The following is a 27385-nucleotide window of genomic DNA, read 5'->3' on the forward strand; positions in this document are numbered from 1 at the left end:
GGTTGGTGTGGTGGGGTGGGGTGGGGTGATATAATGCACGTTTATTCTTCACCACATTTGCTCTGAATCATTAAGATCAATATCAGGATATTGTCGGTGTCGGTGAGATCATTGTCCAAAGAAAAGAAAAGAAAAGAAAATCACGTTAATTCAGGAATGGATGAATTTATATATATACATACAACACATTTTACAACAATGTCATAAGAATGTTTTTGTAAAATGATATTATTTTTATAAGATATTTTATAAAAATACCTCTCATTTAAAATATAGTTGTGTAAAATATTGTAAAAAATGTTATAGCCTCATTAGCGACCTCTTTTCAATATGCAATTGTCCATTATTAAGGGTTTATTCAACTTTCTTCCAAAAATCATGGAATGCTTAGAGCTTCCATCTACTCTCATTTGTATGATCTTGTAAACAAAAGTACGAAACTATCAATTTCACCAACAAATTGAATAAAGGAGATGGAAACTGTGTGATCATTAGCATATCTAATTCATCAAATTTGTATTGAAAATACCAAAATACATAAATTTGGAAATATCTCCCCTATACATAATTTAAATCATCGAGTGGATCAAACTTCTACTTGTACGTGGTTGGCCAGTCACTTTTTTATGTTCAAATATAAATAAGTAAAGAAAAATGTTTTAGGTATCGTTTAGATTCGAAGATGAATTGAGATGAATTGTGAATAGTAATGAGATGGATTGTAAATAGTAGTAAGATTTATGAGTTAAAATTGTTGAATAGTAGTGAGATGAGTTGAGATGAATTGAGATAAGTTATAAATACAAACCAGGCCTTAGTAATAAGAGATTTCATAAAAATAAAATTACAAATTGTCGGGATTTGATATAATAAGTTAAATTGAAAATTTATTTTTATCATAAAATAAATAGAATCATATAAAAATTTTCAGAAAAAACCATACAATGATATTAAACAGATGGGTTGTTGTCTGCTCAAAAAAGAAAGAAACAAACAAAACAAGGAAGGACTCGTGGACCAATAATCAATAATGCATCATATTTTTACCGGAAGAATCCATGCATTCGAGAGGTCGACTTCGCAATCAATGTTGGATGCAGAAATGGAGAGGATATCAACGATGGGAAATCGATTATACTATATATAGATGTTTAATAAATTATGTGAAAGAGGACAAAAATAATTCATACATTTATTTACTACAATCATTTTGACGTTGCAACTATTTCAGTTTCTATTTCTTCATCATTCTTCTATCGTCCTATCATGTGATATTAGATGATTAAAAACTATTTATTATATTTCATTTGTGAACCTATCATCTAATATCACATCATAAAATTATGAGAAGATTATGAAAAAATAGATGATAAATAGATTTACTCCTCTTGAAATATAATCTATTGAAATTATTTATAAAAAAAAAATGGCACAATTATTTTTAAATACAATAATAGAGATAATGTCACGTCAGTATTTATTATTATCAAACTCGACCCAAACAAATATATATAAAATATGGAAATTAATGTATCATTATTCATATAATATCTATATCTTTCAAATAATCATATCTAAAATACGTACGTTTGAAGATCAATAGAAGATTTTCACTTTGTTGGCAACGACTTCTTCACTTTAATTTGTAGGGACTTATCCCTAAATAAATGCCTATATTTAATATATATATACACACACACACACACTATATATATATATATATATATATATATATATATATTATATTGTCCCTAAAACATTTAGCAACGGTGATCATACAAGGTCAATGGGTACAAGAAAAATAAGCATTTGTGATAGATTATTTGCGACGATAACAACTATTTACGATAAAAACACTCATTTTAATAAAAAATAATCATTTTTATTGAAAATAACTGGTTACAAATAAACAGTTTTCTTATAGCATCCGTACGATCGATCGATATTAGACATGAACATTGCATATTTAAGATAAGGAGATCCAGAGATTAGTTGGGTTTTGAAAATTACATACAAAATAAACATACTTGGAACAATTATTCAAGTACCATCAAATTTAAAAAACCATGTGAACAGGCAGGCCTATTATCTTTTATCAAGACTAACTTTGATAAAACTTTAGAATATTGGACATGTGACTTTACTGTTCTTCGTTCAAATCTCTCCTAAAAGATCACGTGCATGCAAGAAAATGACAATTAATATAAGAGGCCCCAGTGGCCTGTTAGTTGGCATGTCACTTTCTGATGTTCAGATGATCATCAGAGAGCTTGCATGCTATGGAAAGTTGTCCAGCCAATAAGTTCTAAACCATTGTGATTTATGAAATAGGGGCCTACCTTAGAATTATACAACCAAAAAAAAAAATAGGTGCAATATTGCCCTAGCTAAGTGATCTGTACCTTTTCCTAAAGACTTTTGGACAAGCTCAGATCATGAACAAAAACAAAAAGATCTGTCCTTGAATAGTAATCAATAGCTCATCTTGTTTTTCATGGAAATTAAGTCGCTATGGGAATCATAATGGCAGGATAGTGACGTACCATTCAAAAGACAGACATTAATTTGTTAAATGCATGATTCCATTTTCGCTGTCTCCTTCCGAAGGTTCTGCTTGGGTAATTGGCCTTCGGCGTGTGCAGACAATGTTTCTAACAATCGAGGAATGAAGATCAAATTCTGCCTTCAATTCTAAGCAACAAGCGGCTATCCACTTCTCTGCTACACTGGTAGCTACATTGTCTTGGTTGTCCCTCTCATGTTCTTCAATGGCAGGTCGTATTTCATTGTATAAGGAATCAAGCTCGGAGTTGGCATCGTTCTTTATTGCCTGCATGGAACCTTATCTATGTGAGAATAGAAAAATAACCTTCTCATGAAACGACTTGAGAACAAAATGTTTTGGTGCAGTGGGGGATAAAGCATCCATCCATCATCACTGTGAGAATATGCTATTTAGTCCTCTAGGTAACACATCAAACGAAAAATAATAATAAGATCATTCTACCTCACCGATTTCCATATATGACATGCAATGAAAGCGGAACAAAACTGCATTTAGATGAAGCATCCAGAAGTTGAATCGCATTGCCAAAATAAGTCATTTAGTTTCATGCTACATTTTTATTTTTTTGACAATATGCAGAGCTTCAGATGCTAGTGGCAAATCTATCAATTCAATTGCTGAATCTACATTTCCACGTTACCAAGCACATCAACACCAAATTACTGTCGCAAACAACCCAAAGCCTTATAACTTTCCCCATGATTCTGAAGTAAAGAACCTAAAGCCAAAATGATTCACAGATCAGCTTGCAAAAACCAGTGTAAAAACATGAAAATCAGTTCTTACCTCATTTCTTAGGATTTCCTCTTGTGCTTCCTTTGATGCAAAAAGTAGGGCAGCAGCTTTTGCATCAACTTGTTTTTGTGCAAGTTGTTTCGGCCTTCCATTAAAATACTGTTTTGACCTTTTGTTTGACAAGGACCCCGGACCTATGTGATAATTCCGGCATGCACTATTACTTCGAATACGAGATATCATTGCATTTTTTTGTGAAAAGGCCTGTTGAGTATCTTGTGAATACAATTTAATCCCCTCACTCGCTTCAGCTTTTATTTCTTTCACAACATCTAGCATGGGAACCAAATCAGGTGGCTGGACAACAAGAGCAGCGTATTCAAATTGGTTCTGAGATCCTCCACTAACAGCCCTTGTCAGGGAATATTTATTTTCCCCATCAACATTATGTTCAGAATTTGATGAGTTCATGCTTTTCAGGAGCTTAGAGGAAGGTTCATCCTCTGCAGAATCGTAAAGCGGGATTTTCTCAACTGAATACCTGTAACCAAAATAAATGTGGTAACACATAAAAAGAGAAGGAAAATAGAAATCACAAAGATTCAACACACAAGAAACAAAAGGAAACACAGTATATCAGTTTACTGAATTCTTGAAGTTGGGAAGATATAGTCACTATGGTCAAACCACCTTTACTGCCCATCAAATCAACCTTTAAAAATGAAGAAGGCAACAAACAAATGAAAGAATCCAACACAAGTGATCAGGACACAGGGCTGACATCTATACAGGATAATAACCAGAAATAGTTAATGATGCCATTGCTATAAGTTTTAGCTGAATTCATGGTCTATGAGTTTCAGATTTTCAATGAAGTTATCAAATTTTTGGTTCAACTCTGACCAAGTCATTCATTGAACTGATGGCCTGTTCCTTTCTTTCAACATCATCTTCACAGGATCCTATAGTGATGACTGTTGTGGGTTGTCATGACCTTTGGTGATAGAGGTGGGAGGTTGAGCTGGAGAAAGATATTTTTTAATAAATTAGGGGTTTTGCTAGGTTTTTTGTATTTAACTTTTTATTATTAGAAGAATATATTGATAAGCATAAAAATGGAGGTGATCTGACATATGCCATGTCAGCTTTATGTCATATTAAGAAACAGATCGGAGGACCGGCTAGCACTAAGTTCAACTAAGGGCCCAATTGAAAAAGGGTCACGTTTTAGGAACTAAAATAGCAGTTAAGCCAAATACAAAAACTAAATAAGGAGAAACAAAGAAACACGATCACACCAACACACACACAAGAAGACCAGTTGAGCAAGGCCCAATGACTACAATCCAGACTGTAAAAAGGAATTGACTTGCTATATATGAATAATTTCAACAGTCATCACTTGTAAATAATTCATTATTCACAGCACCCAGTACTTGGGACTGAACAAAAAAAATATGCATCATAAAATATGAAAAGTTCCTTGCCTCTCATCGTCATCTTCCCAAACATAAGTATCCTCCTGTTGAAGAAGTCACACAAAGCGTAGATATAAATATATTAATTATCATGAAAAATGGCAACAAAAGAAAACTGGTTCCCGCTTAAATAAGTAAAGAAAACAGTAAGCCATCAGAAGAACAACAATTGGAAAATGCCAAAACAGTTCAAACAACATGAAATCATTGGGAAACAGTGATGATGCGACCTTTAGTTACTATTGCTCTTTCTGGCATTAAGAAAACTTTATTCGTGGGTATTATGATATTTCCTATGCTTGTATTAGTAGTTTACTCAGCACTTCTTCCAAGTGTTCCTCATTTCTATACTCTTTCTTTTTTATTTTAGTTTTTTTAATTTCTACCAAGTTGCTTCATTGTCTGTTTGATACAACAGAATGAAATTGGTCAATTTCCAACTTGACCAATCTCCAAATATATGACCTAAAGTGAATGTGCACCTTCACTTTTCTACCAATTAAGGTATCTTTAAAATCTCAATTCAGCACTTCAGTTACTTCATACAAATTTACCAGAAAACCACGAGATTTTGCCCCAAGAAATCCACAACAGCTTGCTGCACCACAGAGGCAGCGAACCTTGGCACCACCATACCATTCAAAATTGTAGTCATATCCTAATTCCGTTCCTTTGGATATATCTTCTTTTGCAAATATTCCAACCCTTACTTCCCCCAACACGGTCCATTTCCTTGTCTCACAATTCGGTTGGCTATAAACATGAAGAAAGAACTTAGTCAATATGAAATCCAAGCATAACAAGCCATATTTTTCTATTTACATATTTTATGAACTTAAACTTGTCTCATAAGAAAAAAACTTGGTCTCAAGTGGCTAACCATGAATGATTAATAAACCTAGCAAGGCTTCCCTTTCTAGTAGCATCAATAGATTCAGAAGCATTTAGAGAAATGATAAATGCATCCTTGAGACCTGCATCAATCCACATGATGGTAAAATGGGATTTCAGATAGAAGTAATATAGGCTTGTATAAGATAAATTTATGCTCTACCCTGAATTTCATAAGCTTGGGATCTTTGCTTGGCTTCTTTCCATGATATTACTTCTCCACAGTATTCAATAATAAACTGTCCAGCCTGAATTTGATTAAAAAGAAAAGTTAACAAAAAATTATAATCACAAATCTACTCTATCAATCCCATGCTAACGAGTTAACAATGCAGATAATGCTTTTTAATATTTGTAAGATCAGTCACAAATGAGGTAAAAAAAGTGCCAGATGAACAATATGTTTTTTAACAAGATATACTAAGCAGGAAAAAAAGGTCACATCTTTGCGAATAATATAGGTAGACTAATATGAAATGAATGTTAGAATAGCAGATATCAGGCAACTGATGAATGCCTATTATGTGATTGCAAAAGCTTGCATGAGGTTAGCAAACTACTACCTTTATATCCTCATCAGCTAGAAGACCCCACCCTCGGCCTTGAGTTTTAAACAACCTTGTTTGAGCATATTCACATTTCTGAAATCTCTGTAAAATGAAAATAAAAGACATAAAAAGGATCAAATATCAGAATCATCATAATTAAAAAGGAAACTCGAAGAATACTTACTTTGAGCGTGTTATTCTCCTAAAGTTTGCAATAAAAAGAAGACATTACCACAATTAAATTATTAAGAACATAAAGCATGTGGGAACAAAAAAAAAAAGTTAACAAACATTTGTGTTTTGATAAGTTAAATGGTACATTGTTAGTATATTGCACTAATTTTAACACTAAGGGAAATTATGTCATAGTTATACATTTTAACTAATATAAGAAAAAAGCTAGGAGAAGAATTCATAATTTTTTGGGGGTCCTCTTTTTCCAACGGCCATCTCTCTCTCTCTCTTTCAACTCTTCTTGGTGCTCCCATGGAGTGGTCAAGGTTCAAGTCTGAAGAGGGGCTTGTAAGTGGGATGGCTAGGGGCTATATTCAATCCAATGGTAAAAGTTTCCGCTGCCAAGCACAAGTGTTCCGGTTTGAGTCTTGACAAATACAACTTCATCTTGGGAAACACTGCAGAAAGGAACCATATCAAAGTCATCCTTTCCAAGACCCTTCATATATAAGACTGGCATTAGGTAATGACCCTTGCTGGTTTTCATAAGTATGTCCATGTGTCTTTAATTGACTTGTAATAAATACATGTACACAGTGCGTTTGAACCCACAACTACAACCTCCACCATTTACTTAGAGATGAAGAATATGCCACGAGAACAAGAGCTCATTGGCTGTGTATTTGTGCATACCATATATGTATATACATAAAACAACTTTTTCTGCTTTTTTCTTTCTTGTCAGAAATAAACTTGTTTTGAAAATAGTAAAATAGTAGAATCATTGGAAGTAAATAAAAAAATCTAGAGGATAACAAATGGCAAGTAAAATAACATCTGGATGGTGAAATGTCAAATCAATTCAAATTTAGAAAAGGGAAGTAATAGCATGACCAAATCACAAAGACAAATGAACGTTTAGAAAAGTGGGTATAAGAAAAAATGGAGCGTACGATGTACATAGACATGAAAGGCATCCCATAATTACCTGATTCCTGCAGAAGACACCACAAGGGCAGTAACCAGGAGTGCATTCTGTGCTGGTTAGCACATTCCAGCACCTCTCCCCACATGCACTATCAAGATAATGAGTATTATATTTGCATTCACAGATAGCAATATCCTCCTCCTTTTGCTTCTTGTGCCTAGGAAAAAAAAAACTCAGCATCCTATAATTATTACCTAGACAAGTGACTAGTCTTTAGATTATCATTGAATTAATAATATTTTTTTTGTAAGTATCATTGAATTAATAACATTAATTTTTTGTAAATAAATTTATAACATTAATAAATATATTAAAAACTAACATTCACCACTCATGATCCTCCTCCACTTTCTCTTTTTCAAGTATTTGTACAAATTCACAGAAATCTGCAGTATAGTTGTTTAAGAAGATAGGTTGCTGCTGATAACACAAGAATACCTTCTGAAACTCCTATTCTTAACCGGTAAACGTATGTTTCTTCATAATTATAATTGCTGTTATTTGCTTAGCTAGATATGAGAATTGAGGTGAGATTTTCTTCCTAACAATGAACGTGCTGTTAGCAGACACATCCATTCATGTGCAAATACATACATGTAAAGAGACTCAACCATTGATTATATTACTAGACCAATCCAGAAATTAACTAGGACTCATTTGCCATACACTTTGATTGAGTGTGTGGTTCACAAAGGATTGAAGCTTAATTTTCAAGCATCCTACATTTAGTGCTCCCCTGGATATATTTTCCTTTGCAAAAGGAACTCAATTTAGAAATCTCATATCAAGATATATGTATAAATATATAAATATATATAAAAGAATCCATTTTCTCAAGAAAACACAAGCTGCAGGTAGAAAATAGATGATATCATCTAAAACAACTCAGCATCTATTAATCACTTGACCACAGAGTAAGACATGCTAAAGTGACAATATGTTCACTTCTTTTATTAGTTATAAGTTACAGGAGAACCCCATAATATGTCCTCACAGTTAACAAAGCCTTTATGTATAACTCAATACTCCATAGAGCATCCCAAAACTTCCATGATGATTCCCTAGTAAGAAGGGGAAACTGTGAAGTATATCGCAACAATCCCAAAAAGATGCCATGGCGTCCTAGAACCATTTTAAGCCAAGACTGACCCCTCAAACAACCATGAATGGTCCACAAACATCTTATTATGAATGCTCCGAAAAATCCTTTTAGGAGGGAACAGAGATTACATCTCAAAATGCAAAATTAAAATGTAAATCATCCAAAAGCAGCCAGTTCACCAGGAAAGAACCAGTTGTAGGTGGAAATCAAGTAAATCAAAATAATTATGCTAAAATCTCACCTAGCCCCTAAAACATCAAGTTCGAACCATGTTTATACCCTACTTCTCTCAAAAGCTCTAAGTTATTAGCTAATTTTTGGGACAAGTAACAAATTTTATTAGAGTTTTAAAGGGGTGTAAACTTTTTTTAAAAAAAAGTAATGCAATTTTTTTGAATGCACAGAGGGACGCAACCCTAGAGAGTTAGGAGCTATTTTCAGCAGACCTCCAATCATCAAGAGTGCTGAACACTAGCTTTTAGTTCTGTTGTCGTCCTCTCACAGACCTTCAAAAGGATTGCAGCCTAGTACATAGAAAATATTAAAAATAAATAAATGATGCCCTAATAAATCTCTAGTACTTCCTTTTGAATCATCCATGGATATATGTCATTTCCCCTCCCTCTCAGTCTCATACAAATATGTATTTATATGATTTCTCAAATAGATAACTATGCCTGACTTGGAAGGAAATAAGAAGTAAGTAAATAATAGGTCAACACATATTCAGCAAAGTAAACCTTAAGAAGAAAGGAAACCAAAAACAAAAAATGAAATCTTACTTTCGATATGAGAAATCATTTTGATTGATTTCAATATATTCTGGCAGATCTTCAGTGTGTTGGTCCTTCAAGCAAACATAGTCCATGTTATTTACGTAAGTTATGAAAATAGGAATAAATAAGGGGAAAAAGGCCTCTACTTGGAGCTAGAAACTAAAAAAAATTATTTAGTGAAGTGGAACTGAGAGAATGAACAAAGACAGACTGACATTAAGTTCAATGATAGCCACACAATATCAATAAGAAGTGCATACATTGTACTTTATAAAATAAATGAATAAATTAAGATGTATGAAACCTTATATTCACAAGTTAAACTTAGAAAGTGTGACAAAATCAAACACAACATGTTTCAGCAACATTACAAAAACAAAAAAGAAAAAGAACGGGCGGAAAACTAAAAAAGTTTCAAGCATATAGCAAAAAGGAGGAGCATACCATTGAGATTCCAAACGTTAGACAAAGAGCATCATGTCGGCTGTTAAGAAAATACAGAACTACAACCCCTTACTGCCTTACAAGCACCACCGATACCTACTAAATATCTGACACATCAAAATCAAGAAACACATGATTAACATTCAAGTTCTTCATACTTTAAATTTTAAAATCGAAACACATGCAGTTCTCGTATCTTCTCTAGATGATGAATGATCATTCTCCAGTAAAATCAAATACTGAAAATAATTGGATAAATGTAGAGTCATCACTAGCAAAAATTAGCCAGTTTTATGCTATTTGATAGGTTTTATAACATACTCTCTAAAAACAAAAACAAAAGGAAAAAGTTACGCAATGTAATTAAGACTGAAAGAAGAATAGCTAAATGATTGGAATTTCGATGATTTTAAGATCAGAAAATGTAATGGAGATGAGAAACTTGCGTGCCCGTAAAGCTGAATTGCATAAGCAAGGGTTTATGGGATTCCCAATTCGCCTGCGCAGAGAGAGCGAGGGGGAAGGAAAAGTTCTCAAACGACGCCGTAGAGAAGTTTGAAGAACGACTCGCCGTTAGTAACTTTAGTCTAGTCTTTTTTTTTAAATGAATAATCTTCACATCAGCCAACTAAGCGCATCAGCTTACTGTGCGCATCAGCAATAATACCTAACATGTGGACCAGGTTCACTAACTAGTGGATCAGTTTTTCCAATTTTTGCCTTCGCATTCAATGGATTCGAATTCAACCCCCAAATTCGAATTCTAATTCTTTGTTCTCTCTCCTGAACCTCCTCACACTTCGTCTTCTTTGATCTCCTCTCTCGAAGCCAAGCAATCATAGACCTCAACCCTTCCCACCATGACCTCAACCCTCCCGAGGAGATCAATCCCCAAGCCCTCGGTCCCTAAGTTCACCAACCTGAAGCCCTACGTCCATTTGACACGAAGGGAGCCCTCAGTCCACCGATGAAAGCTGCCCTTAGTCCGACGCGAGCCCACCCTCAGTCCACTGACGCAAAGCCCTCAAATCTGCAGGAGGATAAATAATCTGTGATTCTAGTGTTTGGGCCTACATTTTTTATGCTCTGTTTACTCCATTCTTTTTTCTCTCTGTATTTGTTAGAAACTAATGGTGCGGGGTTGTAGATGTTGCCAAAGATTGATTGTTCTGAATGATTATTGTTGATTGTTGATTGGGTTGTAGATGTTGCCAAAGATTGATTGTTCTGAATGATTATTGTTGATTGTTGATTGCAAATGATTGAAATGATGAGGTCATATTAGGTGGGAGCTTTACCTTAAGAAGGTTGCAAACCAAGATTAATTCAGGCTTTAAGTAAAACAAACAAAAAAAACAATTTTTTTAAAAAAAACTGAGATATCTTTAATAAGTTTTAGAAACTACTTCAAAAATGATTGATTAGGTGGGGCCATCAAAAGATGTCGCTACCGACCGCTTGCTAACAATTATTTTCTTTTTTCTTTCTTTCTTTTTTTTTTTTTTTAAAAAAAATCCTATTATTAGGCATTTTTATTTTTATGATGTAGGATCATCCATTTTTCACATGTTTATCTATTTAATATCAAAGTTATCTACTTGATTGATTAGTGGAAGTTGGAACCCACAACATACATAAAAACTCATTATTACTTAAATTTTTCTAGAATTAGTGTGACAGGGGAAGAGGAAGATGGAATGGCACCCGGCCTTCAATTTGGACTTCACAGTCATTAATGACGCCTCAAAATACATTTAGAGATGAAAACGATTACCATGTGAGTAGGCAGGTTGATCTCTCTTATTTTTTTAAAAAGATTGTTTGACGTGCTCATTAATCTAAATAATTGCATAATTGCAACATAATTTTGATGTAAATATGCCCTACCCTTCGCCGCTAAGTAATCCGGATGACTTTAGGCAAGAATTTTCTGAATTTGAAGAATTTGAAGAAAATGTTGGAAGTACATTTTCTGATGCTGCAGATAGTATTAAACTTGTTTTTGCTTTCACTTTAATGACACTAATATTGAATTGATACTAATTCATCCCTATGTTTCCATGTTTAGAAATGTTACTCGACATAGATGAAGATTTATAGGGTACCACTGTTATCCCGGATGATGAGGTACAGGTTAAAGCACCAAGATCCGGTATGGAATTTGAGAGTGAGAATGAACTTACGGCCTACTATAAACAATAAGCCAAGCAAGAGGGATTTGGTGTAAAGACACAGAGGACTAAGAGAGATGATGATGAGAGGCCTGTGTATGTGACTATTGGTTGTGCCCATGGTGGAAAATACTAGCCTAAGAACGTTAATATCTCGAAGCCACATGCAACAACTAAAACGGATTGTAAAGTGAAGGTAAATGCAACGTTGGACAAGAATGACAAATGGGTTATCACCACTGTTGATAATGCGCACAACCACATTACTGTCAGCCCCAAGAATACAAGACTCTTGCAATCTTACAAGCGTCTAGATGAGTACAGTCAATAGATCATTGACCTTAATGATAGAGCCGGTATTCGAATGAACTTGCTGGAACATCATATTCATTTTTGCAAAGATTAGGGACAGTATTGGTAAGAATCACTTTTTGGGTTTTGCGGAGTTATTGCTTAATTGGACCACTACTTAATTGAACCATTACTTATTTTGAGCTCTTTAATCTTATTAAAAAAAATGTGTTTCTCACATGCTCAAGAAACACATGGACATATAATCTTCTCATTTGAGATGTAATTGTGCCATAGGTTGTGGATGTGGGTAGCTCACAACTAGTTATGACCTAGTAGAACAAACACATAATGAGATCCACTTTAAAATTTTATTCTTTACGTTTTTTTCCTGTAACTGGTAATGATTTGTTTGATAGTATACTAAATTCTCACCATATTTATCAATAGCATCTTACCAATTTGAACATACTAATAGCTAGGCTGGATGATTTCTTTCGTTGCATTCTAAATCAATTTTATAGTTATGCAAGTGGTACTTGCATTTTCTTGGGTGTGCATGCTGCTTCAAACCATTTAGTTATGCATTTCTCCATGTGCTTTAGGCAGTCTTAGGTTCGAGGGAAGTTGTATGAGCTATTTGTTAATTGTATCCCTCCAAAGATCATCCTGAAGGTAAAGACTCCTTTCATGTTGTTATTGTAATTTTTACGTTTTCTATTTGAATTGAATTCTTATTACTTATTTTTTGATGGGTCAAAGGCTGCTTTATGAATTGTTGAAGAAATTGGATGTGGAACTAAAACACGAGGTTTGCCATTGGGCTACATGGGTTCTGCAAGCAATATTTATGGAGGAGTTTTGTTGTATATTGTTATTACAATTTATATCAGACCATGTTATTAGTGTTAGTACAGTATATATTACATTAAAGTGTATATTTCTGGTGACATATTATTTATGAAAGGTTTATAGAAAAAAATTTTAAACTAGTGTTGCCAAAGAAATACAAGGATAATAGAAGTTGGAGAAAGATTATGGAACCAATGTGATGTTGTAATGTTAATAAGCATTGAGTTATTTCTGGTGATTGAATTGTTGATCTCTCAAACAGAATATAAAAGTTTTTTATACATGTTATTGCTTCTCAAAAACCCAACTCTTTTGATTCTCTATACTTTGGCTCATTTGTAGAATCATAGAAAAAAAAAATCCATTCAGATTTTAATAAAACTATGACATCCGAATATATATAGAATAAGCTACTCAAAAAATAAAAAAACATATAATAAGCACAAGCTGTTTTTTGGTAGCCAGGTTGATCTATCAAAAAAATATTTACATATTTGGTTTTCATCAAACCATGTGCATAAGCTATTTCCATTCAAAAATGAAGTAATACAAACGAAATGCTTTTTACATGGAATTTATCCGAACCAAGCAAAACATATTACAAAGGCAACAATTTAATACAAACACAATAACTTTTGCTTTTTCTTTTTAAGATTCTTTGCTATCTCTCTAACTTTATCTTCCCTTTGACGAATGGCATATGTAATACATCATCTCACGTCTTCCAAGCCTTATTCTCACTTAATAAAATATTCTCTTTTAGTAACTGAAATATATCCGCCCATACGAAAAATTCACATCTCGCATCTCCTTGCACACAGTACGGACTCCGAATTAACATGATAAAGTATACCCCGCAACCAGGAAATTGAATTGCAAATATAACCAAATATAAAGTTGCTTTACCGTATTATACTTTGGGCAAACAAAGAATCTCCTTCCAGGATTTTTCTCAGTGTAAGACGTCTTTAGTGGTGTTTTCAAACCACAACAACATGTTGGTGATTCCATCACAAAATCATTAATTAAAGATAATGATTGAGATGATGTCATGCGTGATTTTAAAAAATCACAGACAAGTTCAAACACGAGTCTGTCTGATTTATATAATAACTATTTTTTATATAATTTTTTAACATGTCATTTAATGGTGGTTGACTGGTCTGAAGATGACATGAGAATGAGAATCATATAATATCTGATGGAAGATCAAAGGAAATAAATAGATAGAGATTTGTGTGGTTTAACATTAGAATCTATGTCAACAAGCTGTTAGAGAGGACAAGACAAAGATAGAATATATGGTGAAATCCTTAAACTCGTTTCAATGTATTTTCCTCCAAATAAAAATCTTCTATATTCTTCTCTTTATTTTACATACTCTATATATTTTGTAGGTTCATCCTCATGATTGTTTTGGTAGATGTAATTTCTTTTTGTTAAGATTGGTTATGCAGACTTACCTAAAAAAAATTGGTTAGAAAGGCTTGCACAAGATCATAGAGTTGAATTGTTCATGCTTCATATGCAAATAATCCATATATCATAGTGTTGCATGCATGAATCTAAACACCCTAATCTAATCTTACCAAAAAGGACCAACCATTTGATCAATTTCTCCTCTCCCCCCACATGAAGTAGTTCCCAAAACTTGTTAAAGATATCTCAGTTTTTTTTAAAAAGAGGTTTTTTTTTTTAATTAAAACCTAAATTAATCTTGGTTTGCAATCTTACGTAAAGCCCTCACCTAATATTACCTCATCATTTCAATCATTTGCAATCAACAATCAACAATAATCATTCAGAACAATCAATCTTCTGCAACATCTACAGCCCCACACCATTAGTTTCTAGCAAATACAGAGAGAAAAAATAATGAAGTAAACAGAGCATAAAAAATGTAGGTCCAAAACCTAAAATCACAGATTATTTATTCTCCTGCAGATTTGAGGGCTTCGCGTTGATGGACTGAGGGCGGCTTCTGTCAATGGATTGAGGGCTCCTTTCGCGTTGAATGGACTTAGGACTTTGGGTTGGTGGACTTAGGGACCGAGGGCTTGGGGACTGATCTCCTCGAGAGGGCTGAGGTCGTGGCGGGGAGGGCTGAGGTTGGTGGTTGCTTGGCTTCGAAGGAAGAGATCGAAAAAAATGAAGTGTGAGGAGGTTCGGGAGGGGGAACCAAGAATTGGAATTCGAATCTGTCGAATGCGAAGCCAAAAACTGGGAAAACTGGTCCACACGTTAGGTGTGCTATGGCTGATGTGTACAGTAGGTTGGTGCGAAGATTATTCCTTTGAAAATGTCGTTAGTCGAATGTTGGTAGACCAAACAGTGGGATTCGAATCGTGCAAGTCCCTTTTAATCAAGAGTTGGACCTCATTTTATTATCTTGGACCTTGGTCGTCATCCTTCAAATTCAATTAGAGAATCTTAAAATCTTGAATTTGAAATTTGAGTATAATCTTTATATTTATTGATTGATCGCCGGTGAGATAATGAAAATAGCGTTGGTGATAAAGTGACGGCCAACTGAAATATTAAATTTAGAGTTGTGACCAATAGTGAATTGATAATAAACAAAAGCCAACAAAGGTCTAACAATAGGTTGAAAGATTGAGCTACAATGGACTACATATGACCTTTGCCAACTATAAGACCACAATCAAAAGGACAAAAATTGGTTTGGAGCTTCAAATAATGCTCACAACAAACAAAAATTCAATAAAAAAAAAAAAAGACTCAACTAATAAAAGAATACTCCAAATGCATGAATTTGAGATAAAATATAATTAAACAGTGATGAAAGTTTTGCCTGATATAAAGCTAATGGAAGAAGTTAGGAACTTTAAAATAAATAATCTACATGATCAAAACTAGTATTAGCCAAAAACTCTGATACATTTATTTTAATAGAAAATAATATCAATAAGAAAGAATGTGGGAGAGAGAATTTGAAAGTTACTTATTTGCCATTCTCAAATGTGACAAGTGTGATAGAATATAAAAAAAATTATATCCGATTTACAGCGAAATTACATAAAATTAAGATAAATATATTTAAAAATCAAATATTTTTGATTTGATAATTATGAAAATTAAATCAGTATATTTGATCATTATGTAATCAAATCCAGATAATAATCCAAATCAATTGATTTGATTTATGTAATCAAATGAGGATAATAACCAAAATCAAATTGTTGATTTGATTAAAAAAAGTTATGTAATCAGCCAACCAAATATCAAACGTAATGCATCCTAGAGCTATGATTCTCGAAAGCAATGCTGCATAAAGTCTATGGTATTGATATTATTTTCTAATTAACAAGTAATCAAGAAACAAGTGACAATTGTTTAATTACATCATGATTTTTTTTTTCCAAACATTGCAATTGTTGCCTCATGAAATCATCATAGATCATAGAAACTTTATTTGCCTAATCATATTTTTAAGCTCATCTGGTGCATTTCATTAATACTGATATTTGGCAAGACAAAATACACAAATTATACTAAGGTATGATTTGGATTCATAAAGTGTTTCATTTCATCATTATAATTTTTTTAAATTTTTACACAAAATATAATAAATAATTCAACTTTTTTAAATTTCAAAATGATAATAATATTAAAAAAATATTCTAATAATATTTTTTTCAACTTTCATCTAAAATTATCTTATTTTATTTCTAAATCCAAACTAGCCGTTAAGATGACTCATGCAACACATGTAAAATGCCTAGTTGATGGTATTTCAAAGAATCTAAGGCCCCATTTGGATAGTTGAGAAGTGATGAGTTGAGTTGAGTTAAGTTGAGAAGAGATGAGTTGAGATGAGATGAGATGAGTTGAAAATTAAATAAAATATTATTAGAATATTATTTTTTAATATTCTTATTGTTTTCAAATTTAAAAGAATTTAATTATTTATTATATTTTATATAAAAATTTAAAAAACTATAATAATTATGTAAGATAAGTTGAGATGAATTAAAATTAACTCAAAATCCAAATAACCTAACAATTGGGCTGAGCTGTTTTTTTTCCCCCTTTATTTTTTGGCCTTTTTTGTTTATTTTGTTTTTCTCTTCATCGGAAACTACAAAAAGAAAAAAAAGAAAAAAGAAAAAAAAAAAAACAACAGCTAGGCTGTCTTTTTATCTCCCAAATGTTTTGGCCCCGTTGGTGGACCAAAATACTCACATATTCCCCTGCATACCCAATTGAGTCCCAGTGGGACAGTACTTGCAAGAACCAATTCGATCTTGCCACGTCACTAAGAACACCAGTTTTGATGACGTGGCAGGATCAGAGCCGAAAAGAGAAATTTAAAATGGGGGGTACATTAGACATTTCAAGCAGTTAATCAAATTTCACTTTTAAGGACCTGAGGAAAAGTGGGGGAATTTCGTTTCCCCATATATCAGAGTGTACAACATTTTCCCTACAAACTACAAAGGCATCTCTCTCTCTCTCTCTCTCTCTATCTCACGCGAAGGGAAAAAGAGAAGGGACGCTTCTGAAAATTCCAAACTTTCAAACCGCCATCTCAGTCTCAGATATCACCCTCTCTTCCTCTCTGTGAAATCTCAAAGGAAACCCTCGAAGAAGAGGGCCCTGGTCTGAGCCCCAATATTATATTAACACCTCAAAAGCACGGCAAATCGAGTGTGGTTTCACAGTGATTTGGGGGAGGGGGGTCCAAATGCGAGTGAGATGAACAACCACAAGTTCCAAGTCTTCGACTCTGTGCCCGCGTGAGTGTGACTAAGAGCGTGCGATTCTCTCATGGCAAAGCGCGTGTACGAAACTTGGAAAGGACGTAATGTAAGACACTTGTTGCTTTTTTTTCCGTTTGCATTTGAAACTTAAGCTTGTTTTTTGCTATCTGGGTGTGCTTTAGATTTGTTGGGTTTGTGAAAAAATTAGTGGGTCTTCATTGATTCGGTTATTTGTTTGGTGAATGTGCGGAACTAGGTTTGTTAATTTTGATGAATTAATCTGCGGAATTGGGTTATTAGGTCGCTTCTACTTAATTCCCTTTTTTTTTGCTGATAAATGGAAGTTTGACCGTATGTATTAGCTATCATCATTACGTTTTCTTGTCGGTTTCCGTATTCAAGAAGATGAACTCGACGTGTTATGCTTAGTTTAGTGGATTTGGGTTGGCGGTTATGGAAATTTTAAGCTTAGAATCAGAACTCCTTTCTGAAAAATTTCTTTTATTTTCAACACCCTTAGCAACTAATGGAGGTACCAGAGCTGGTTTGGAGGAAGAGTTCAGTGAACAAGAAAATCGATGAAGATACTTCATTATGGACTGATTTTCTTTTCTTAATTTTTTTTACAGTTTGACTTGGGATCAACTTGGGTTCGGTGGTCAAAGGACGCATCATATAAATCATCTTTGCTTGGTTAAAAAAATGGAGGAGAAAAAGAGTCATCTTTTCAATTTTTAAGTATCTTGTTATCTCACCTGATTCAAAAGGGTTGTATGTTAGGCTCAATTTCAAGACACGCGGATGCTTATGTTTAGGTTTGCAGAGATGTCTAGTGAGTCCATCGTGCTAACTATTCAAAACAAACTTTCTATTTTTGCACTGGTGGTTATACTTCCCCTAACCCCTAACTTCGAGCTGTAATGTTATTCTTGATTTTGGGTGTTTATGAAATTATGAGTACTATATGGGTAAAGGGCATTGCGCATGAAGCTCCCAACGCGTTAATTGTTGCACAAATGTATTTTTGAGTGGTTGCGATATTGCTTTGTTTCACATCAAGGCAGAAAGTCGAGGGTGAGTGCATCAGTCCAATCCTCTGATACCTTGACTTTCATCTTCCTTGAACCTTTGTAGTTTCATACTAAACAATGTTTAATAGCTTCTGAAGGTTTCATATTGGTTAATGCAGTTTCCACCTGCTATTCATTGTAAATAAGTGAAATTGTCATCTAAAAGGGGAAAAAAGTGGAGGTTGCTTGAAATTGGGTAATATACCCAGGTAAGGCTCATGGGTTGAAAAACTAGAGAATTTTTTATTGGAAATCCTGGGTTAGTAATATAATTGAAAGGCTATTTGTTTTGTGGGTATACTTATGTGAGATAATTTACCCACTCAGTGGGATGATATGCCCAGGTAAGTTCTCTCTCACTCATCTGTCTCTCTAAATGTTCTGTTGCATTTGTTTCAAAAGATATGGCTTTATGAATATTATGTTTCCATTTAATTTTGTATGTAAGTATTTGTCGTCTACCTTTTGCAGAAGTTCATCCTTGGTGGGAGGTTGATATTTGGACCTGATGCTAGATCACTGCTTGTTACGATTTTGCTTATTCTTGTACCAGTTATCATATTTTGTGTGTTTGTTGCAAGGCATCTTTGGCATGAATTTTTGCAGCATAATGTGGGATATGTGATTCTTGTGGTAGCGATTGTCTTCACTATCTACGTAAGTCTGCTTAATCTTTTATTTACTTGCCACTGAACATTGTCATGATATGATGTGAATTTGTTTGATTGCATGCTTTGGTATATGTTCATGTTCAGATGGATGACCAATGCTTGTGCAGTCATTAACAGGCACATAATACTCAAGTTTTGCATTGCAATCTTATGATCAAGACAAGTAACAAATTTCATTCAAAATCTCTTCTTGCCAAGTCATTTTTCCTTAAATTCTGACCAAAAAAGAGAAAAATATGTAGGTCCTAAGTCAGCTGTCGCAAGACTTTGGAGTGTAAATATGACAATTAGTGGTTGAAACCAGATTTTACTGGTTTAACCTTCTAATCACAAATTGCTTATTCATATTAGTTGTTTTTCCTTTGGGGAGAGTTGGGTGTTGTTGTATAACTTTAAGTTTAATATTAAGGTACCAATTGTATTTTCCCTTTAAAGAGTTAGAACAAACTACCTGTCATCATGCAACCTAGTAGTCAAAAGGAGGGCTTTGGATGAGCTGTAGTCTCAAACATCCTGGGTTTGATTCCGCACTAGGAGTTCCTCTGATTATTTGATACACGGTTATGGAGGATGGTTTCTGGGGTTTTGCTCTCCAGGGGTGGGTTTGACGAGCCCAGATTTGGAAAGGAGTTATAACAAATCTCTTCATCCACTGAGATGTTTTTTTCTTCATTTTACCCTCATTATTCTTATTTCTAGGTTTGAACTATCTCTTGGATAGGTTCTAAAAGTAATTTCCTCATTATCGATCTGTTAGGTTTTGACATTGCTTTAATATTCTTTGTTGATCTTGATAGGTCTTGGTACTTCTTTTTCTTACTTCAGCCCGGGACCCGGGTATTATTCCACGTAATTTACATCCACCAGAGGAAGAATTTCGGTACGACTCTTCTTATGACATTGGGGGACGACAAACGCCAAGCCTTCAGTTCCCTCGAACAAAAGAAGTAACGGTCAATGATCATACTGTGAAGGTGAAGTATTGTGATACCTGCATGCTATATAGACCTCCCCGTTGCTCCCATTGCTCCATTTGCAATAACTGTGTGGAGCGTTTTGACCACCATTGCCCATGGGTTGGCCAATGCATTGGTCTGGTATGTTGTTTAACATTAAAATCAAATTTATTTCACTTATGAGATCTGTACTGACGCTGCTATTTTTGTCATAATGTTGTGTTCCTGGCCCCTGTTTGTGCAGCGCAACTATCGCTACTTCTTTATGTTTGTTTCTTCAGCAACTCTTCTTTGCATCTACGTGTTTGCCATGTCAGCTTTGTACATCAAGGTTCTGATGGATGATGTTGATGGCACAGTTTGGAAAGCGATGAAACAATCTCCTGCATCTGTGATACTAATGGCCTATTGTTTCATTTCTCTGTGGTTTGTCGGTGGACTTACTGGCTTCCATTTGTACCTTATTGGCACAAACCAGGTTGGTTATTATCTTTTTGTAAATTTGTGCTTTTAGCATGATACTCTCTGAGCAGTTCAAGTTCCATGTAAGGCTCAAGCTCATTCAATGAAGGATTGGAAAAGGTGTAGGTACACCAAAAAATAGAAGAAACAGTGTAGAAAAGAGAGGAAATTGATTAGCTCATTTTATGTATGATCTGAAAAGGTGTGTACACTGAAAAGGCAAAGTGTATAGAAAAGAGAGGACGTATCATCCTATCTGAGTATATAACTTGTTAAGACCTTGTTTTTAACTTTTTTTTGGGCGGGAAACATTTAAGTGTGAACTTTATGAGTTTGTGGCCAATGTACAAGAAATTTGCATATATACTTCCAAGTAGCTTTTGATAATTATTATCAACCTTTTCTTTCGTCAAAATGAAAGATTGGCAGCATTGTTTACCATGTGCGTTTTACCAGCTTGATTAATCTCGGTTGATGTTGTTCAGACTACCTATGAAAATTTCCGGTACAGAGCAGAAAACAGGATCAATGTCTTTGACCAGGGTTGTTTGAATAACTTTCTCGAGGCATTTTGCACAAAAGTGAAGCCCTCAAGGAACAACTTCCGGGCTTTTGTTCAAGAGGAGGTAGAAAGGCCTACCCCTTCGCCTGCCCCTCGGGAGGGAGTAACAGCAGAGGATTTAAGTGTGGATGCTCGTTCAAAGGTAGAAGATGATCTAGATATTGGTGAAGACCTACTGAAGATCTCCCAACGTCGCAATATTGATGAAATTGATGAAGACATACGCAGCAGAGGGAGCAATGGACCTCCAAATAATACCTTGGATGCTGATTCAGTTTTGGGTTCGGATCATCGAGCTCCTACCATTCGGTCTGATGCTCGTCGCTCGAGTTGGGGAAGAAGAAGTGGGAGCTGGGAAATTTCCCCAGAAGTCTTTGCAAACTCCAATGTCACTGAAAGTAGAAGTTATGTCGCCGCAAAGGAAGCACGTCAGTGATGGGGTAATTTGTTTATTTGAGTGTTAGCATGACCGCCACTTGGGTGATGTGTGATTACTTTGATGTTCTTTTCCTTGTTTGGGAGGGAGCTGAGATTGATGAGAGGTTTACAATTATGCCAAGGGGACTCCAATTTACCCACCTTTCAGGTATAGGACTTCTATTTCTTAGCGTGGGAATGCTAGCAGCTTTACTATTTTTCAGAAAGCATATAAATGTGTGTAATTGTTTGAGAGATGAGGAGAAAGTGTCTTTTGCCATTGTTCCTTTTATTCTTTTTCTTATCCATGGATATTGTGTATTTTGCTCTTTTTGATCAATTCTCTAGTTCTGGCTTTATTCTTTTGTGTAAATAAAACCCACAGCATTGAACTTGAAAGTAATTCCCCATTTCAAGCCGTTCAGTTTATAACGAAGATTCAGTACCTGCATTCTTGAATTTTCATTGCAGACATTGAACCGTACGTTGGGAATTATGATTGGCTTAGGCTCAGCCAATTGAATTAGCCATGCTAGCTGCTTGTATGCTTCGAATATTAACGAACAATTCAGAGTCGAAATTGGTCTATGAAGTTGAAAAACGTATTTTCGCTAAAATATGAACTTGATGGTTACTTTTTTTGGGCAAAAGGAAAATGCTAGTACGACTCTCAAATGTGTCTATTTATATATTTTTATTTTTTTAATGGTTAAAAAAATGAGTATTAGTGAATTTTTGTTTTTATTTTTTATTTTTTTAATAGTTAAATATGCTTAAAAAATGCTTAAAAGAAAAAGAAAATAACTATTTACACTTGTGTGCATATTTGCAGTGTCCGCTTACAAAATTATACATCGACCACGTTAATCAGCAACATGCATGTACTGAATATCGCCGCAATAGTTGATTATTTGTGACGATTTTGATCTCTCCGCAAGTAGTTTTGCGGCAATAACCTCTCTCTCTCTCTCTCTCTCTCTCTCTCTCTCTCTATATATATATATATATATGTTGCAATGGAGGCTTAAGGTCTTCTTTGGGAAGAAATATTTTATTTTATTTTCACCTTCAGTCCAAATATCTGTAATTAACACAAAAAAGTTCTCTTAAAACCAATTTCCACGTATGTTAACTTAGTTATTTGTAATATTTTTTCTTAATAAATTAAATTATTTCTGCACATATTCGACTAGCTAGTAGTAAATATGTAAGAAGGTGCACATCCTAGCTAGCTTGAATCTGGAATGTAATGACGTAGGGATCCATATGTAAACATAGAGTATGTATAGTTTGTAAAATGTCACAATATTTTCAACCTAGCTAGTAAGATCAGACGGTGAAGTTGGAAGAGATCAATTATCATGCAAGATTAATACCCGAAATTGGGTGATAATTAAATGCTGATAAAATTGAAATTAAATATAATAATTCAAATTTTAAAAATTCAGTAGAGGAAGTATAATATCTTAAAAGGATCATGACCTTAACCCTGGACTAGTTTGTTTTCACAGTTCATTTCAATTCATCTCATCTAATTATTATAACTTTTCTAAATTTCTACACAAAATAAAATAAACAATTCAAATTTTCAAATCTAAAAATAAAAATAATATTAAAAAAAATATATTCTAACAATATTTTATTCAATTTTTTAATTTTAATCTCAACTCAACTCATCTCATAATCCCATCTGCGAAAACAAACGAGGCAAGCTAGCTCATACAATTACAGCTATCCTACATACACAGCAATGAACAACTTTTTGGCATGAACAAAGAGATCAAGAAATTAGACACGAATGATCAAATAATGGCAATTGAGCTTTGACAGATGATTGTCCTAAACTGGCTATGAACTGCTTCAACTATTTAATGAACTATTCACCTACCCTAATAAATGAACCTTCCTAATACGAACCCAAGATTTTCCAAATTCTTGCTTAATTTTGACTATAAAAAGAGCCAGCCACATGAGCCATTCTTGCTCGCCAAAACCCTCTGATCGATCCATCAACCTCAGGTGCAACAATCTCCATTGCAAGATGCCATTAATGGTTTCCCAAGGTCGTTTGGTATTAGGATTAGCCCTAATTTCCATACTCAGCTTATTTTTCTACTCTCCTTTAGGAACGAATGCAGCAACTCATGAATTAGTCGAAGGTGTTTGCAAGGAAGCTGTAGAACGTGCCACCAAAGGAAATATTGTAACCTATGAAAACTGCTTGGAAGCTTTGGAATCTGATTCCCGAACTCGAACAACATCGAATCTCAAAGCTCTTGCTAAAATTGCTCTGGAATTAGCTCTAGCCAATGCAACAGAAAGCGAAGCGTACGTTGATGATTTGCTCAAGAAAAACCGCACTAGTGCACCCCTCGAAGCGTGCTCCTCTTGGTACGACTCAGCGGTTGGATCATTCCGAAGTGCACTCGGAGAGTTAGACGATGACGTTGAGGTTGCGAGCTATGACGTGAGAATCGCCGCCGACGATGCCAATTACTGTGAGGATGCTTTGGCTTCCGGTGGGGTTAAAGTTCCATCGATTTCGACAAGAAACGATTACATAAAGTTATACAGTTTCATTGGGTATGTAATCATAGATAAGCTCTGATGAGTTTTTCTAGTTGGAATAATAAGCTGGCCAATATATAGCCTACTCTAGATCATCTATATAAGACGAAAAACTCCCTTTATACTTCATTACAAAGCGATTTTCATCCATTATATATTATGTTATGTTATTCTTATTTTTTTGGGTTTTGCATATCATGGTGATCATGCCCGGCAAAACTTGGTTACCAGCTTCCTAGTGGTTGAAAGCTAGCTAGGCTATGATCATATGGCGAGTTGGGATATTGGAGAAAGGTATTAAAACAGGGAGAGATCATAAACGGCTCACGTACAAATCCTACAACATTTGCAGTATGTACATGAATCAGCAAGAGTACTCTATATATATATATACACACATATATAATATTCTTTACAAATCTGGCTGCAGGCCGTTGGTGGAATATATACATGGTGATAGATTAATGAAATCTTTAGTACTGAGAAATGAGATGGATTAATGCAAATCTGGAATGGTGCTATGTCCTAATTGTAAACATGAATTAGCTGACAAAAGTGATTCGGAGTGATGAGTGGAGGCCGGGTAATATTGCTCGACAAATTATAGACAGAATAGAATAATATGCATGTGGAAACAAATATATATGGAGAGTTTGTGTGTCTCGGGTAGGGGTGGGGCCGGTAGCACCCCTACCCCTACCCTGCCCTCGCATGGGCAGGGTTGAGATTTTTTTCCCCGGGCTCCGCCCCCGTCCATGTGGGGGCGGGGTACCTTGTCTGTTGACGGGGGTGCGGGGGGGACCTCCAACTGTCCGCCCCCCTCCAATATTCACAGCAATTCACAGTACAATCAACCAATTCACAAAACCACATACACAATCAAATCCTCCGCAACACACAATTCACAATCACATCCTCCTTTAATCCCATCCTCCAATCTCCATCCACAGATAATAAAAAATAAAAAAATAAAAAATTGGTGGCGATTTGCGAAGAGATTCGGGAGTGAGCCGTACTTAGATTCGCGGGGTGTTGAGGCTTACAGGAGACGGCGATGGCAATTTGTGACAGCGATGGCTACTCGAGATGACAGTGGTGATTAGTGAGGCATATGGCAAACTGGTGAGAGAGAGAGAGAAGAGGAATCGTGAGGAAGAAGAGAATTAGGGGCAGAGGGTCTTCTACTGGGTATTAACCCATAATCAAAACGCCGTTGTTTTGATTATGGACATGGGTATTAAAAAATATGTATTGTGCCTAGGCATTTTTTTTATATAATATATAATTAAAATATATTATTAAAGGGCAGGGCGGGGTTCCACCCCATCCTGCCCCCGCCTCCTCTTGAAGCCCCAGATGAGAGCAAGGTCCCCCTGTACCCCGCATTAGCGGACGGGGTAATCTGCTCCACCCTACGCCCACCCCGGCTACCCACCCCTAGTCCCGAGGTAGTAGTATATGTAATTGCTAGCATTACCTCCTTGCAAGCAAAATTTATTCAAGAGGGGCATTTATATCCAAAGGAGACGATAATTTTTCACATATATACTTTGGAGTACTTGTTCATCCTCGATTGATAAGATCAAGATGTGACGCATGTGTGTAGAAAAATGAGGACCTTGATTGAGGCGTGACAATTACCTTTGATAAAACTTAAAAAGAAAAATTCTCATGTTTACAGTCAGTCTAAAGGATGCATAGCCTTGCTAAGTACAAGCGGTTTGGTGCATCAAACCGCATACCAATACTGACATGACTTTTCTTATTAAAAAGAAAAATAAAAAAATAAAAATTTTGAGAGAATAAAAGATCCTCTGTCTCATGAAAATCATTTACGTCTTTAATTCACACAGTTTTATTAAATGAATGCCTTACATGTCAGCATTGGTGCTCGATTTAGTACATGAACTCGCTTGCAATAAGACTTTTCCATGCAATAATATCATGCTAATTTCTCAAAAGACTACGGTGGCCTAGTAAGAACTGTAAATGCACTGTATAGCCAAAAGACTATCATGCATTCTAACCTAATTTTTGTGCAAATTTAAAAATATATATGGGAGCTCAAATCTACTTGAATCTCAACCATACTTCCACTATCTTAAGTAGTCATCTATCTCTAGTCACATGTAAATAAATAACCTATTAAAATTGCAATAACCTTTTGAGTTAGTCTACAAGGACAGCTACTAAGACTACAAGAACATGTTAGGCCAGTCTGCAAGGATAGCTACTCAGACTATAATAACCTGTTGGGCCAGTCTATAAAGATGATTTTTTTAAAGTCATTACAATCCATTTTTCTTGTTCATTCAGTGCATTTATAGTTCTTACTGGAGCCACCATAGTTTTTTGGCTATATAATGCATCTACAGTTCTTACTGAGGCCACCGTAGTCTTTGGTGCGTGCAGCGCCATTGTGGTGCAAGCAACAAAGCTGTGGTGCGTGTTGCACCATGCTTGGTGCGTGCTGCACCTCTCGTGGTGCAGCACCACCTTTGTGTGCACATTACTTCACTGCCCATGGCGGCTCAACCTAGATTTTCAAAAACTGTGGCAGCACCAGTGGTGCACACACACTGAATGACTTTCATCAGATTTAAAAAAAAAATAGAGGACAAAAAAATGGCATCCAGATTTCAAGCATATGTAAGAAAAAAAATATAAACTGAAAACAACTAAAAAATATCTCTGATACCAATATAAGAAAGCACAACGAAAAATACCTCAAGCATAGGTTACTAAGTTGCTCTACAAGTTTAGCAAATCTCAAGCATCTCCTTTTAGTAGTGAAGTGTACTACGTAGTATAGACTATAATAACACTCAATACATCCACAACCTAAATACTATTTCAAGAGATAACAAAAAGAGAGATAGCATTGTGTTTTATATGATCCAAAAAACCAACTGATGGGGCTATATGTAGCCCACCCCACACGA

The 27385-nt window shown here is 34.9% G+C and overlaps 3 protein-coding genes across 6 annotated transcripts; 2 read left to right on the forward strand and 1 right to left on the reverse strand.

The window, feature by feature from the left end:
• Positions 1-2299: 2299 nt before the first annotated feature.
• On the reverse strand, positions 2300-10254 carry LOC121243193 (histone-lysine N-methyltransferase ASHH1). 3 transcript variants are annotated; one of them, XM_041141272.1, is made up of 11 exons: positions 10149-10254; positions 9703-9809; positions 9265-9329; positions 7381-7537; positions 6234-6320; positions 5834-5918; positions 5660-5753; positions 5334-5532; positions 4789-4823; positions 3353-3842; positions 2300-2830 (listed from the first exon to the last, which is right to left on the reverse strand). In XM_041141272.1, exons 2-11 carry the CDS (start codon positions 9703-9705, stop codon positions 2561-2563), a joined length of 1485 nt encoding a protein of 494 aa, XP_040997206.1. In that variant the 5' UTR covers positions 9706-9809; positions 10149-10254; the 3' UTR covers positions 2300-2560. The 3 variants fall into 3 exon arrangements, with proteins under 3 accessions (XP_040997206.1, XP_040997205.1, XP_040997207.1); XM_041141271.1 differs by lacking the exon at positions 10149-10254 and having other exon boundaries at positions 9265-9366; positions 9703-9812; XM_041141273.1 differs by lacking the exons at positions 2300-2830; positions 10149-10254 and adding an exon at positions 2929-3284 and having other exon boundaries at positions 9265-9366; positions 9703-9808.
• Positions 10255-17424: 7170 nt separating this feature from the next.
• On the forward strand, positions 17425-22234 carry LOC121242915 (protein S-acyltransferase 8-like). Of its 2 annotated transcripts, XM_041140922.1 has the most exons (6): positions 17425-17843; positions 19279-19298; positions 19389-19464; positions 20276-20575; positions 20679-20912; positions 21382-22234. In XM_041140922.1, the coding sequence occupies exons 1-6, from the start codon at positions 17805-17807 to the stop codon at positions 21892-21894; spliced, it is 1182 nt and encodes a 393-aa protein (XP_040996856.1). In that variant the 5' UTR covers positions 17425-17804; the 3' UTR covers positions 21895-22234. The 2 variants fall into 2 exon arrangements, with proteins under 2 accessions (XP_040996856.1, XP_040996855.1); XM_041140921.1 differs by having other exon boundaries at positions 17426-17843; positions 19279-19464.
• A 1691-nt stretch (positions 22235-23925) lies between these two features.
• LOC121243090 lies at positions 23926-24483 on the forward strand. Its single transcript, XM_041141151.1, has one exon. It carries the CDS (start codon positions 23926-23928, stop codon positions 24481-24483), a length of 558 nt encoding a protein of 185 aa, XP_040997085.1.
• The last annotated feature ends 2902 nt before the right edge of the window (positions 24484-27385 follow it).

This window comes from Juglans microcarpa x Juglans regia, chromosome 8D (genome assembly GCF_004785595.1).
Source record: "Juglans microcarpa x Juglans regia isolate MS1-56 chromosome 8D, Jm3101_v1.0, whole genome shotgun sequence".
In the NCBI taxonomy this organism is placed as follows: Eukaryota; Viridiplantae; Streptophyta; class Magnoliopsida; order Fagales; family Juglandaceae; genus Juglans; species Juglans microcarpa x Juglans regia.